The sequence below is a fragment of the Rhea pennata genome, chromosome 5 (assembly GCF_028389875.1).
Source record: "Rhea pennata isolate bPtePen1 chromosome 5, bPtePen1.pri, whole genome shotgun sequence".
Taxonomy (NCBI): Eukaryota; Metazoa; Chordata; class Aves; order Rheiformes; family Rheidae; genus Rhea; species Rhea pennata.
Window position 1 is genome coordinate 44,485,706 of NC_084667.1, and position 15,260 is coordinate 44,500,965.

General features: G+C 41.4%; 2 protein-coding genes across 7 annotated transcripts; one reads left to right on the forward strand and one right to left on the reverse strand.

The window, feature by feature from the left end:
* Nucleotides 1-218: 218 nt before the first annotated feature.
* Nucleotides 219-8,080, reverse strand: CCDC32 (coiled-coil domain containing 32). 3 transcript variants are annotated; one of them, XM_062576004.1, is made up of 4 exons: nt 8,034-8,080; nt 7,526-7,775; nt 5,216-5,372; nt 219-1,570 (listed from the first exon to the last, which is right to left on the reverse strand). In XM_062576004.1, exons 2-4 carry the CDS (start codon nt 7,767-7,769, stop codon nt 1,432-1,434), a joined length of 540 nt encoding a protein of 179 aa, XP_062431988.1. In that variant the 5' UTR covers nt 7,770-7,775; nt 8,034-8,080; the 3' UTR covers nt 219-1,431. The 3 variants fall into 3 exon arrangements, with proteins under 3 accessions (XP_062431988.1, XP_062431987.1, XP_062431989.1); XM_062576003.1 differs by having other exon boundaries at nt 8,053-8,070; XM_062576005.1 differs by lacking the exon at nt 8,034-8,080 and adding an exon at nt 8,012-8,023.
* Nucleotides 8,081-8,197: 117 nt separating this feature from the next.
* Nucleotides 8,198-15,062, forward strand: LOC134140604 (protein-L-isoaspartate(D-aspartate) O-methyltransferase-like). Of its 4 annotated transcripts, none has more exons than XM_062576001.1 (9): nt 8,198-8,227; nt 8,839-8,992; nt 9,884-9,988; nt 11,674-11,705; nt 12,207-12,311; nt 12,999-13,119; nt 13,798-13,883; nt 14,150-14,319; nt 14,640-15,062. In XM_062576001.1, the coding sequence occupies exons 2-9, from the start codon at nt 8,878-8,880 to the stop codon at nt 14,650-14,652; spliced, it is 747 nt and encodes a 248-aa protein (XP_062431985.1). In that variant the 5' UTR covers nt 8,198-8,227; nt 8,839-8,877; the 3' UTR covers nt 14,653-15,062. The 4 variants fall into 4 exon arrangements, with proteins under 4 accessions (XP_062431985.1, XP_062431982.1, XP_062431986.1 ...); XM_062575998.1 differs by lacking the exon at nt 8,198-8,227 and adding an exon at nt 8,234-8,316; XM_062576002.1 differs by lacking the exon at nt 8,198-8,227 and adding an exon at nt 8,235-8,316 and having other exon boundaries at nt 8,843-8,992.
* Nucleotides 15,063-15,260: the final 198 nt, after the last annotated feature.

Here is a 15,260-nt window from a genome sequence, read left to right on the forward strand (position 1 = left end):
ATTCAGATGATTCACCATATTTTTCAAGTCTCAAAAAATATGTTTGTCCTAGCGGAGAAAGATACTTGTAGAACTGTATGACTGTAACTTCTTTTGTAAATGGTAAGGTTGAGATAGGCAGTTACACTGATAAAGCTGATGGTAGGGACAAGTCTCAAGTCACAACACTAAAAGTCATATGCAGAAGTAGCAATAGAGTAATAGCTGTGAGGGAATGAGACAATAGCACCATTTATGATTGTACAGAGATGGAAAACAATGAAGCTATATCAAGGAGCTAGTTTTAAAATGTATTTTCATATGGTTACATATTAAATGAGATATTAGTTTGCATAAACTACTAGAATTACCCCTACAGTTTCTGCGTGAAGAGCTTTATCCAACAGAAGATGTAGGCTGCTTTCCTCTATTGACCGTTAGTGTCAATGTTAAGAGGGAATGCACATAAAAAAGTCAATCTTACACAAGTTATGATTACAGATCCTTTGATTAATAATGGGAAACAACTCCCTGTAGAGTAAAACAGGATGAAAAAGAAATATACATTACAACACATTTAAAGTCAGACAATTCTGTGCAAGTCTGATGAAAACAAGTCACTTGTAACCTCCCTGGTAAACACTTATTTTCCTGATATGGAATCTCATCTGTCACTTTCTTGGGGAAACTGAAGGAGAGAAGAGAAATGGACACAAAGTGACAAACAATGCAAAATTACTCCCCCTCCCATCTATTCTGTAATAGAGAGTTTGGATGAGCAATAAACTGGGATATTCCAAAAGGGTACATTACAAAGACAGGAACGTTAAATAGCCTTCTGTAGCTATCACTTCAGTGAAAATTGAATAGATGTTATTATTGAAGTTATTACAGTGATAGCTTCCTTTAGGGTTCCAAATTCAGTTAGGTGAAAAATATCTGACCTACTCCAAGGAATAGCTCAGAGCCAGCCCAAACATAAATACTGAGGATTAACAGGAAACACCACTGTGCACTTTGCAGGAAGGAAAAATATGCTCAATTTCATAACAAAAGGGTACAAAACAGGAAGAAGAACTAATTCAGCAGTTTGAGTTCTATCTATTCTATTCTAGACCATAATATTTTCTGATGCTTCTCAACAACTGCTTTTTTGTTCAGTATTTCTCTTGATGAATTACAAACAATTCACATTCAGACTGGAATGATTAGGTTGCTACAGGCTGGGAGTAGATCAAAGTAGGATTTCAGCTCAGCATAAACTCTGTCACAGACCTTTCACTTCTGTAAATAACCACCACCAGTCACTATCTCTGGAGGTTTTTTGTTTTGTTTTTATAACTGACCAGTAATCGGCACTTTCCCTCAACCCCATCCTGTTATTACTCTAACTGCCTACAACTTCATCAGGGTGTGGACCAGAGGAAGCCGTGTGCACAGCTGGCATGCATCTCACTGCTCTGCAGCTGGAAGTTCTTCCTCAGTCTCCTGCTTCTCTGGCTGTGATTCTGGAGGGATGAGGTACTGCACCTCTTCAGTATTGATTGCCACTTTATCAGGTTGCAGCCATCGCTTTAGATGTTCCAGTGTGCTAAGAGAAAGCAAAGACATGAAAGTTAAACATGAAATACCAATAAAACCTCACAGGAACATTAAAAAATATATATTAGAAGAATGCTCCAAATATATTTCTTTCAACTTTGTAGGCATTTCTATTGCCACAGATTAGGTCTATCACAAAACTGATCTGTGTGCTGGAAGAGCAAGGAGGATGTTTCACTGTAGGCAAAAAAAAGCATGGTCCTTGACACTCCCCTGCAATATCTCCAGCAATGTCTTTAAAAGTCAGGATACCACCCACAAAGGATACATTTTGAAGTATAAGAGACATCTTGAAACAGAACTCTAATTGTTTTGTTGTAGCTAGGCTTTTTCAGTTATGGTTGGAAAGGTTTTATTCTCTCTTATTGGTTTTCTTGATGAAGATAATCCTTAGCAGGTACATAAAGTTCTGCATTTCTAAAGTCACTCTAGTCAAAAACCAAAATGGGAGTTTCAGCTTTCTCTGCTGGATGTAAAAAGCTAGCATTAAAAAAATAAAGAAACACAAAATCTGGCTAATGATGATGATGATTAAGAAACAGAAACATACAATCAAACAAAAAATCTCCTAGGAAGTATATACACAAAGCGTGACCACTCATCTTTGCTAGTAAAACTAATACCACAAGGTTAAGAAAACAAAGTGGTATGAATGATAATGTATACTTCCTAGAATGCTAACCATACTATGGATACTATATATACACATACATATATTTTTATATATTTACTATCTTATAGCCTATTTCATAATGACTGGTCTCACAGGAATAGACCTAACCTTTTTTTTTTGGGGGGGGGTGGGGGTCTGAATGCAGTCTGTAACTCTAAAAGTTTAATATTATAATTCTGAAATGCAGAATCATAGAATCAGTAAGGTTGGAAGGGACCTTCAGAGATCATCTAGTCCAACCCCCCTGCTCAGCAGGGTCACCTAGAGCATGTTAGACAGGGTTGCATCCAGGCAGGCTTTGAATATCTCTAGGGAAGGAGACTCCACAGCCTCTCTGGGCAACCTGTTCCAGTGCTCTCTCACTCTCACAGGAAAGAAATTCTTCCTCAAATTCAGGCAGAACTTCCTGTGCTTCAATTTCTGCCTGTTGCCTCTTGTCCTTTCACACAGGACTACTGAAAAAGAGTTTGTCCCTGTCCCCCTGACATCCTCCCTTCAGGTACTTACACACATTGATAAGATTCCCCCCCCCCCTCAGTCTTCTCTTCCCCAGGCTAAACAGGCCCAGCTCTCACAGCATTTCCTCATGTAGGGCAGATGCTCCAGCCCTCTGATCATCTTTGTAGCCCTACACTGGACTCTCTCCAGTAGTTCCATGTCTCTCTTGTACTGGGGAGCCCAGAACTGGATGCAGGACTCCAGATGAGGTCTCCCCAGGGCTGAGTAGAGGGGCAGGATCACCTCCCTCGACCTGCTGGCAACACTCTTCCTAATGCACCCCAGGATACCATTGGCCTTCTTGGCCACAAGGGCACATTGCTGGCTCATGGTCAGTTTGTCATCCACCAGCACTCTCAGGTCTTTCTCTGAAGGGCTGGTCTCCAGCAGATCAGCCCCCAGCTTGTACTGGTGCCTCGGGTTATTTCTCCCTAGGTGCAGGACTCTGCACTTGCCCTTGTTGAACCTCATGAGGTTCTTCTCCACCCAACTCTCCAGCCTGTCCAGGTCTCTCTGAATAGCAGCACAGCCCTCAGGTATGTCAGCCACTCCTCCCAGCTTGGTATCATCCACAAACTTTCTGAGGAGGCACTCCATCCCCTCATCCATTCTGTGTACTTTCTTCTTCTGCCTGAATTTGGCCACCAGCTCCTTGCTCACCCATGCAGGTCTCCTGCCCCTTTTGCTGCACTTCTTACTCATAGGGATGCACTGCTCTTGAAGTTGGAGGAAGTGATGTTTGAATATTAGCCAGCTCTCCTGGACCCCCCTTCCTTCTAGGGCCTTAACCCATGAGACTCCACCAATTAGGTCTCTGAAGAGCCCAGAGTCCGCTCTCCTGAAGTCCAGGGTTGCAATCCTACTTGTTGCCTTAGTTCTTTCCTGCTGGATCCTCCACCACCTCGCCTTCCTGGCCTGCCTTTCCTAAAAAGCACATAGCCACCCATGGCAGCATTCTAGTCATGTGAGCTATCACACCCTGTCTCCGTGATTGCAATGAGATCATGGCCCTGAGATCGCACACAGGATCTCCAGCTCCTCCTGTTTGTTCCCCTTGCTGCGTGCATTGGTATACATGCATTTTAAAGAGGTATGTATTTATCTGTATACATGTATGTATCTGTATACATGCATTTTAAAGAGGTATGTAGGTTTTAAAGAGGTATGTAGGTATCTGTACCTCTCTGTGCATGCATATATATGCAGATGCTCACACCCCAGGAAGCATGATTCAAGTCATTCAATCCTTCCTCAGTGAAATTAACTTTTTCTTGCTCTTTTACAGCAGCAGAATTTCATATTGTAATGTCCTTGCAATTATTTGTGTGCTTAAAAGTTAGGGACTTGTTTAACTTCTTTGCTGGATGCGAATTAAATAGTTCAGTACCTCTCAGAGATAACCTCTATCCTCATTTAGTCAAATTCTAGGGAGGAAAGTTTTTCCACGGATAACGTCCCCAGCCTTTAAAAACATTTACAGAATAGAAAGCACAGAGGTCTGCAAAATTTTGATTTTTTAAAAATCATTGATATTTATGGTATTTTATATTTTAATATTTTTATATATTATGTATATATTTATATTGTGATATATTTTTAAAAATATAAATCATATCCAAGTTAAACGGTTGAACAAAAAACCTAAAAATTACTTAAATAATAATATTCATACTTATTTCTTACTTATATCTCAACATTATTTTTCATACTTAGGCTCCAGAACTAACTTAAGCAGATTTTTTTCAAAGGAGAAAAATGATCTTCTTTTCAGCAAGAAGCCATCATGAAAAATGTCAGCTCAGAAGGAAAAACATTGAGAATATTTTAAGTGATTGAGAATCTGAGACTGCTAAAGATAAAGACTTTCATATTAATTCATACATCATCTATAAAATGGTAATAGAGGAGAGAGCAAAAGAATTATAAGACAGGCACAGAACTGAAAGCCAGCTACTCTGCAGAGCTGATCTCAGGACTGGTACCAACCTGGTAAAAAAAACCTCAAAAGAAAAGGTCCCCCTTGTATCTGAAGCCGTGCTTAGGTGGGATCTTAGAAAGATGCAGGGAATAGCCTAGAATTCATTTATAAAATTAAGCTTTTTTGGGGGGGAGGGGGGAGTAATCTGAGATGCTTTAAACATTCCCTACTCCAAACACAACAAGGGAAATCATTAAATAGGTTTCTGATGCTGGATCATCCCAGTCTGAGGGACTCAGCCAGTGAACAGCTCTGGAAGTTCAAACTGAAAATGTTCTATGTATTTTCCTCCATGTGAGTGGCAAACGGTAATTATTAACCTGTTTCAGAAAGGCTATGATAATCTTAGCAAAGTTGCAATGAAGTATAATTTCTGTCATAATACCCTAAAACAATTCCTGGCCAGAAATAAAAATCTAATCTATTTGCCAATACAGACAATTATGCCTGAAGTGGTAATCCTTACATATTAACTTGCTTATTACCTCTCATCAGATTCATGTCCCTCTATATAAAATTCAGACTCAAACTTCTCCTGCAGGAACCTGTCCCAGCATTCCTTCTTAGCCTGGGAAAGAGTACGCAGCATATCCTTGGAGGTCACCTCTTGAGACAAGCCTTTAATTCTCATCAGCCTTCTCTCTGCAAAGAGGCAAAGAAAGTCTTTTTTCTGTTTGTCAGAGGGAAAGTCAGCACTTTTAAATAAACTCTTCCAGATAAATTTATATTTAATCTTTTTGATTTAAAATACTTTTCCAGTATTTTAGGTCTGCATGACTATATTTCTTGTATATAGATATCTGTATTTTTAGGGACACATCTGAGGAATTAAGGCTTATGCAGTTAATTCTCCCCAATATTGCTTCTTAACAACTTTTGTCCTTAAAATTCTGTTTTAGTGAAAACACATAGAAAGGTACAGAACTCAGAGGTATTAAGTCCCCAGATTTCCATGCAAATTGTCATGAAATATAAATGACACTAATAGTAGTGAGAAATCCAAATAATGTCCACACTGAGGAAAAAACCTGCAGTGAATACAGTAGTATTATTAATTAGCTATCCCATAAAAGAATCTGATATTGTGAGTTTCCCAGCCACACAGGACAATGAGAACTGACTTCTTACCAGACAGAGGGTAATTCAACTACAATACACAAATACAAAAATACACAAATACACAAATACAAAAATACAAAAAAAGTAAACTGCATGAGCTCCTCTAGTCATAAAATCCCATTATAATACCTTTCTTCTCAAATCAGGTCAGGTATTGACTTGCGCTCAGTTTTTTTTCCCAGAAGCACATCATCATAAACTAAACTGGGCTAATTCACAATGCTGTGGCCAATCTGTTACTCTTTTCAGAGGTTGTCTTGTGTAACCTAATTGAGCTTTCACTGAAAATAGAAACTCAGGCCCTAAAAATTCCTAAGATTTGAAACATCAGGTGTGCCCTAGCATACTGATACATAGTTATGATACCACAACCACTAATCCTGGCTATGTTTAAACCCAGAACAAGAGTATATTTTTGTTGACTTAGCCAGCACATACAGGAGAAACGTCAGGCTAGCTTTATGCTTTCATCCTGGCTGTGCAAGGTCTGACCTAGAGCTGATCTGATCAGAAGCCTGCTGGTAAAAATTAACCATCAACATTTTCTGAACCGGTTGGAACTGCAACATCAAGTAATAAAAGAAGAGCAATTTGTGTCTCATCGCTGTGGCACCTTTGATCTGGTATTAAGAGCTCTATTTACTGTACAGTGAAATAATAGTCTAAAACAGTAACTGAGGCAAAATGGAAGCTCTGGCAGAAATAAAAACTTAAAAGATCACTTCTGCCATTCTGTCTCCATTATCCTGGGCATGTATGACTCCCTACACAAGTCAACACAATTATTTGTGTGGCTGCACTGCAAACTAGATTATGAACTGACCCAGGATAAAAACAGCTCTGCAGAGGGAAGAAAAGGAGGAAATAAAAGAGGCAAAGAGTATTTTCCTAGACTGGAGGGAGTAGCAGCCCAATACTCCTAAAAGCAGGGGGGGTCCTCAAAGGCTCTTCCTAACAAGTAATAGGAACATCCTTCCTGGAGCTGAATATGGTTAGATAATGAGGCCTCTGAAGGAAGCAGGAAATCCTTAAATTAGGGTACCTGAATCCATGGCCTTAGAGCTAGAGACTGCTGCTAGGAGATTGGCTCCAATAATGGTAATATTATCATCCCTCATATCAAGTGTTTCAATCAGTTGTTACACTGTTAACAATCATACAAGAATTACCAGAATCAGTCACAGGAAGATCACCTGCATAATCTGTCCTCTTAAAATAGGGAATCCAGCACGCATAACTGGGGAAAGCATCAGAGCTTTCGCTCAGAAACACCTCCTGAGACTCCATAGAACAATGAGACAAATACTGGTAACACCAAAACACATAGGCCCTGCAATGAGTTCCAAACACATCTTTCCTCCCAGTCAACTACAGTAGAATTACAGGCTGTTCGAAGACAGCAGTTTTGTTCCCCTCCCCCAACACACACACACACTTATTTGGGGGGATAGAAGTCATAAATTTTATACTTGGTAAAGAGTTCGTTTCTGTGCCTCTGCTGAAGATCAGCAATAATCATTCTTGTTTCTACTAATGCACTTGCAGTAACTGAGTCTAAGGCTGATGTCTTTCCAACCAGAGGTGTGAACACCATCACAACAGGCACATGAACAGGGTCACAGCTGACAGGAGGCACCTAAGCAAATGGAGAAACCAGAGCCTTATCAGACACTCACCTAAGGATGCTAAATATATCTCTGAATCATTCAGAGGTGCCCAGGGCTTCGGATTTGCTTGGGAAGAGCCAGCTGATGCATTCTCTGGGCTTCCCCCGTCAGTGTAAGCATCTGTGAATGAATCTGTAAAAGCATCACCAGCATCCTTCTGGTCTGGATGGGGCAGACACGAGCAAATTTCAGCCCAGAGGTCTTCCCCAGACCTGGTGACCACACAGTCGATACTCTCAAGCATTCTCATCATGAAGCCCTGAAGGAAGAAATAAATTATGCACACTGAGGACCAAGAAGACTCATCTCTTCCCCCCCACCCCCCTTTTATTCTCTCGGTTCCTTAAGGGATCCTTCATGTCACCGCAGTGCCTCTTAACTCTCAGGTCGCCTCCCTCCGCCCCGTCCCCCGCAGGCCGCCCCCCCCGCGGCCGCCAAGCCTCGGCTCGGCGCTAGGGCCCTCCTCCATGGGAGCCGGCTCCGGCCCACCCCCACCCCCAGGGCCGAGGCGCCGCACCCGCACCGCCGACCCACACTGTCAACATAGGAAGCTGCCACGGCTCCTCCCCGAGCGCCAATTGACGCTCAGGCGCAGCCAATCGCCACGCCCCGCCGCCTAGCGGGGGCAGGGCGCGGCAGTGGGCGGGAGAGATCGTTGTTCCGTTATGGTGCCATCTTGGAAAAGGGTGGGAGTAGTTCAGCTTCAGGGAGGTGGTTGCCGCAGTTGCTCGTAACAAGGGGTTGGAAGAGGGTGAACGGGGTGGGGTTCGCCTCTGCTCCGCTCTAGTGCGGCTGCGCAGGTGAGTGGGAGGAGGCGGGGGCGCGCGGGCGGGCGTTAGCGTTACGTGCCCAGGCTAGAGGGGCCGGTGTCAGCGGCGCTCCCGCTGCGGGGAGGAGGGGGCGGCGCGGCGCGGCGCCTGCGACCCGGCCAGCGCCTTCCCCCCACCGGCGCCTGCCCTGGGCCCAAGCCGTGCTTTCTTGGCCCTGCTTTACGTAGCAAGGCCGCAGCTTCCCCACTTAGGATTGCTGGGGTGCTTTCAGAGGGCTTTGACTTTGCACGAAGCAACCGCTTTAGGTATAGTGTGCTGTTTGGCTTTAAACAAAGAAAGCTGCAGCTAGCTAGTAATCACTTACTTCAGGTTCTTGCATATAATCAAGGTAGAGGTGCTGATTCTCTGGGGCTGATAACTTGTCCTTTGTAACATGTAAGCTTTGTTGTGTTTGGAATAACATAATAGGTGGAAGTTCAAGTTACAGTGAGAGAAGACAAGGTTTTGGGGTGTCCGTCAAGCAGTGAGTTTTGAAGTGCCTCTCTCTCATAGGCAGGCCAGGCCTGGGAGGCTGCTGTGCATTTCTGTGGGATGAGCTATCTGCTGCCCTGTGCTATATTTACACTCATGGGACTGCTGTTTGCAAGAACGATGGCCTGGACTTCAAGTGGAAAGACGCACCCTGAGCTAGTCAACAATCTGTACAGTGAGTAGTGATGTGAGGTTCTGATCAGGGTAAATGTTTAAAGCTGCTGATGGTTTGTTGGTACTTCAGTATAAAGATATTTAATGTCATAAAGTGACAGACTGTAATGCTGTTCATTCAGAAATGTCTGAGCTGATGTCACATGAACATCAGTATTTGTCCCGGTTTGAACTTATTCTATTTATAATTATAAACAAGATGTTATACTAGAAGTAGCAGGAAAGACTATCCATGGCCTTCCTTCTACTCCCCCTGAAATGATAAATGAGTGGCAATTCTTTAAAATGCTGCAGAGGATGACATCACTGTCAGCCTCCTGACCTCTGTGGTCTGTGTCACCTCCAGATAGATGCCTTGACATTACAATAGTGCTTGGTGTTACTACAATGTTCTGGACAACAGTCTGGAGCAAGTAGCTTAGAATTCCCTCTACTGCTAAAGCCATGCTGGTTTTCTCCCTGCAAGAGTTCTCTCAGAGATGAGGAATAAAGAAATGATGAATGTTTCTGCAGTCATTGCTCTTAACTTCAGTTCATTTATCCTGCTAATGTTCCCTTAACCTGGACTGAAATTTCCACTTTCAGGAGTGAAAGTATGACTCTATTTATCTTTCATTACATTTAACAGTTGCAGAAATATTGTGGTTGTAACTAACCATCCTTTGTGGGAGACTGAGCTGATAGTTAGGATTATCACACAATTTCATTCTGTATACCAGAAACTGAAAAGCATGTACTTTCATTTGCATTTTTGTTTTTTGTCTGTTCTCAGATCACTCATTTAAGGACTCTTTCAGTTTTACTGCTAATTCCATGAACTGTGTTTCCTTCTAAATCTGTTCTTGCTATAATCCTGAGGACTTTCTCTTCTATTTATTCTTCTTTCTCCCAGAAAAAGGAATAATTAAATCCCAGCGGGTCTTTGATGTGTTATTGGCTACTGACAGAGGTCACTACATCAAATATTTCCCATATATGGATTCTCCTCAGTCTATTGGTGAGTAACTTAAGGCAAGGTATCATTACTTTTATGGTGTCTGTACTGACTGTGCTAGTCACAGTAACAGAGATGCCTGAGATGAATTGGCTGGACCGAGTTTCCCATACTCCACATTAGATCCTCAAAGCAGTGTCTGAGTTTCTGGATGAGTCAAGTAGATCAACTTCTATCGGTATTTCAACTGTGGGATCCATTGTGCAGTTGAACTGCCTTGGATCTACTTATGAATTCCAGCAGAAATGAATATGCACCTATACAGTATTCTTCCCACTATCCTGCAAAAGAAAGCGTCTTTTGAAGAATAAGGATGAGTGAAATACTTTTTTTCTGTCCAGCCTTTGCTGGTATGTTCTTCCTTGCAGGCCTGAGAAAGCTATTTATTTGAATTATAGGAGCATTGGATACTCTAATCTTACTGGCTTTAGTAGGATTAAATATGGATATTCGGAACAACTGAACAGCAGTCTGTAAGCTGGAAGGCAAAATGGAGGACAAGACAAAAATAGTTATTTGGAAAGTGGAGGAGAGTGGTTCCTTTTAGTAACTTGGCTTCTGTCCCTGAATGGGTATGTCAACCCTTTGCACCCAAGGGTTTTCCTTAACTCCACCAATAAAAACATCACGTTTTATCTAAGAAAGAAATCTTTAAAAGTGTGGTAAATGCACTGTTTTCCTGCCCTATTTTTGTTTTCCCTTTTCCATGCTTTCAAAAACACCAAAAAATTCTGTGTTTCCCTACCTGATGCAAAATCCTAGGTATCCTCAAAAACATGGTAATGATTTTTAGATCCAAAACTTGAAATCCTGGACTTTCTCTCAGAACCATTCTTCTAATATAGCTAGTAATGGAGATGAAAAGTCCTAAAACAAGGTAAAACCACACAGAGTACTGCATCAGACTTCAGAGTTTTGATTTTAGAAATTTTTTTTTGTTGGTTGGTTGGAGTCCTTTTCAGGGGAGGGTGAGTCAAGAATTACTGTCATAAGCTGATGTTAATTGTAGATTACTTCAGTGAAAATAGTGCAAGTACCTAATAATATTTCAGCTAAATAAGGCACAAACATTTTCAGAACTAAAATTAAATTTCTTTATAGTATGCGGTCAGGATGTCAAGGCTGGCTGCTATACCCATCTGTTGAAACTCTAAGGCCCTCAGGCTTGGAAAACTTCCCCAGTTAGCTATCAATAGAGAAATCTTAGTTTCCTGTTGAATGTGTCTGCACAAATGAGCAATCTTTCTATGTATGTGATCCACAGAAAAAGCAGCTGATAACCCTTACAACTCAGATTTCATTTCATTGATAAAGGAAAAAATCTATATAGCTTTTCCATATTCAAAATCTTCATTGATTGCTGTAAATTGTGCTTGTGGAGCAGAAATAAAATTAGGTTATGACAATTGAAGAGCATTTTGGTGAATGAGCCAGGAGAGCTTTGTAGGTTGCAACAGTTGGGTACTAAGCTTTGTAAAGCTATCTTGCTCTTGTTACTTAAAATTTCAGCCTGTGGGATTGCTCAGTGAAGTGCTTTAGTGAGGTAAAAGAGAAGAGCTTTGTGATATTTTTATGGGTCTGGGGGGAAAGAATAAGGAATTGTTCACATTGGAGGTGATAATAATTAATTGGATATTATCACATTCATTTCTCACCAGCATGTAACTTTGTCACTGGTTTCCTTTTAGGATACAAAGCTACAATCAGTGCACCACATATGGTGAGATGAATCTTTCTACTTTTAATGGAAATAGATTTTTTTTTATTTGTTTGATTTAACTTAAATACTAGAGTAGGAAGGTGAAACAGGTTGCCTGTGCATGATTATTGTGCTTGTTTCTTTACACACTGTATGTATGAGGGATTTTATTTTATTTCCCTGCTCAGGCAGGAATTTGGTATTACTGGCTAACCAGTAGTGTTGTCCTGTTTTTCCACAACATCTTTTTCCTATTTCCTATCTTATTACTGGAATACTTCCCAAATGCTGTTCTGCAAAAGGTGTTTCTGATCAAATGCTTGGACTTCACTCTGTGTCAGACAAAATACAGGCATGCTGTTTTTAAATCAGAGTAGGTAATGCTTAGTGTTCTAATTATCTAAGAAACTAATAAATTTTGGAGGAAACTAATAACTGTGTAAATGGCAGAGGTATATGAGAAATGAATAGCTTTGTGCAAATGCGATGCTACACACCTTCTTGTAACTGTTGTCCACGCAGCATGCCCATGCACTGGAACTGCTGAAGGATCAGCTTGTGGAAGGTGCCAAGGCATTAGATGTTGGATCTGGAAGCGGGTATCTTACAGCTTGCTTTGCCAGGATGGTAAGCTGAATACAGGACACTATTACTAAGTAGTAATGTATATTGGGAGATAGGTGACTTGTACAGGCTGTTAATTCCACCCATCCTCCTCCCTTTTTTTTTTCTCTTTCTTCCGTGTGTGTGCGTGTGCGTCTCAGAGGAAGCTATTCTCTTCTCTCACCAGCTTGCACTAGAAACAAATAGTCATTTTGGAATCTAAATGGATGTCATATCTGCAAAAGGATATATATTAACTCAGTCTAGATCAAGAGGAGTGTGTACCGTGCAAGTCCATTGCAGATTCTGTTTCTTACTTTGTTTCCTAAGTAGTTGTAGTCTGTTTTCTAAACTCCTCCATGCATTTCTGTAATGTGCTTTAAAGCAGATCAAGTTATTCTTCTTAGGAGACTGCTTACTTAATCAAGAACTAGCCCTGCCAAGCTGTCAGTTCTACCAAATAATCCTTCATTTCCAAAGAAATAATTACTAGAAATCCCCATAGGAAATCCGTGTGTATTCCTCAAGTAGCTAATATAAGTTGGACTACTCAGCTTTAAAACCAAAGTGGCACGGGATTTGCACGTTGGACAGAAACTCTGCCTTTTAAGTTTATTCCTGAAATTGTCCAATACTCATGGTAGATTGCCCTATAAAATGCATCTCTGTACATATAGGATAATGTGATTATCTGCTGTTTTTTGGTTTTAGATGGGCCCAACAGGAAAAGCTGTGGGTGTAGAACACATTAAGGAGCTGGTACAGGAATCCATCAGAAATGTCCAAGAAGATGATCCAACTTTGCTTAGCTCTGGCCGTGTAAAATTTGTGGGTGAGCTGTTTAGGATCTTCATGTGTTTTCCCTTCTGTAAACGTTCATTAGCTCTTGCTGTCTGCAGAACACTACTACTGAAAGCAGTTGTTCTAATTTGTATTAAGTCTGAGCTGCCTGCCACAATGTTGTTTGAAAGCACTGGCTAAGCACTGTGTAGTACTGATAAACTGTAATACGAACAAGAACTGTTTAATGTTAGAGGTAGACTTGCTGTGTATCTTATTTCAGAATGCGTAGTGACTATTAATTCGGGAAGAGATCCTCTTCAGAGGAGATCAGTTGTCCTACATGCGGCTTTTGGTGTGTTTAAACAGGACTGCACATACTCTTTCCTGGGCAACTTGAGTCTATTCTTTCTGTACCTGGAATCTCAAGTCTGCACAAAGCCACTGTGTTATTTAAAGGCCTTCCTGGCTTTCACAGTTCCTTTCTCTAGTGTAATCAGGTTCCAGAAATCTCTTCCTCCTTTTCTAGAAAGTAACCCAACACCACATTTCTAGCAGAGATGTCAGTGTAGTGATTTTAGATTTCATGTTGTCACCACAATCTTGCTACAAAGCGTTCCTCATCTAGCTTTCAAATGAAAGGATATATGAAGACTTATTTGGGGGTAGAGTTTTTATGTGAACATTATCTGATCTTGCCTGATTCTGCATGCTTTTTTCACACCTGTAGTTGGAGATGGCAGACAGGGATACCCTGAAGATGCTCCTTATGATGCCATTCATGTTGGAGCAGCAGCAGCGACTGTACCAAAGGAGGTAAGATGATCGTGCCAGATGTCTCTTGCTGTTGGCTGCCTTTATCAGTAGCCGTGATTAAAACTGAATTAGGGAACCACAGGAATCTTTTTCTGTGTGTGTGCCAGCAGGCAATCTTGTGCCTCTGAAGGTACAGTCATGATCTTTACAACTTGCAACTTGGCTTACTTCTGTTATTATTTCTATTCTCTTTTCTTTGTTCTGGGGGTAGGGAGGAAGGTTGGTTTTGTGTTGGCTCTGCTGATACTGATTTCTCTGCTTGGCAGTTGCTGAATGAACTGAAGCCAGGAGGTCGGTTAATATTGCCTGTTGGTTCTGAAGGTGCAAACCAAGTTCTGATGCAATATGACAAAACCAGCGATGGGCAGATCCTTGAAACACAACTGATGGGTGTGATCTATGTTCCTCTGACAGATAAGGAAAAGCAGTGGCCTCGGTAAAAATTTGCTCTCCCTTGAGGAACATTTCTCCTCACAGCTATCCCTGTGACCCTGCTTTCTTTGACTCCTGACATTACTGAAAGACAGGAGGAAAAAAAAAAGAGAGAGAGAGAGAAGAAGAAGAAGAAAGAGGCTTAGCTGGTAAGGTACAGCAGGAGAGTAGTATGCATCTCCTGATAGACAGGGATTGCAGACTGAGTACTCAGGCCTTTTTTTGGAATCTGCCTGCTTTCGTAAACACTTTATCTGTGCTCATTTTTGTCACTGAGCTGAAGGCAAATGTGTGATAGTAACTGTTGGTTTTTCTTTGCCTCAGGGATGAAATCTGATGGATGGATATCTCTAGAGTGACCTCAGAAAGCTCATGAAAGGGACTTTTGACTGTACATGTGTATGTTGGTGGTGGTGTGGGTTTTTTGTGTGTTTTTTTGTTTTTTTTTTTTTTAATGGAAACTTTATCAGTGGACACGCTTGCAAGCACAAGTTCTCCTTTTAAAGAGCTTGTTACAGAAGGCTGAAGAAAGGGTATTTCTCCCAAGGACCTGGAGGCTCTAGAAGCCCATGTCTGGTTCCAGACAGTGAGTTGATTCAGGGAAGTTGTTATCCTCTTTGATAAACTATCAATAATATCTATTTACAGAGAACTTCCAAACCAGACAAATACTTAAAACTTCATAATTTGTACCTAACTAAAAATACCCTTTAATACTGACTGCTTCACCTAATGCTTGGGGGGGGGGGGGGGAAGACAACCGATTTGTCAATGTTTAATTACAAGAGCACGTTTTCTTAACTACTTTAATTGATGGTTGTAACACTGAATTCCTCCAAAATGGCTGGGTTAAGAAAAAGCCCCTTCTCTGGTGCGGCTCACAGCTCTTCTCCTCCGTGCCCTTTCCCTCTCCCACCAGCGTTGGGGAGGTTTGGGGCGGCGAGG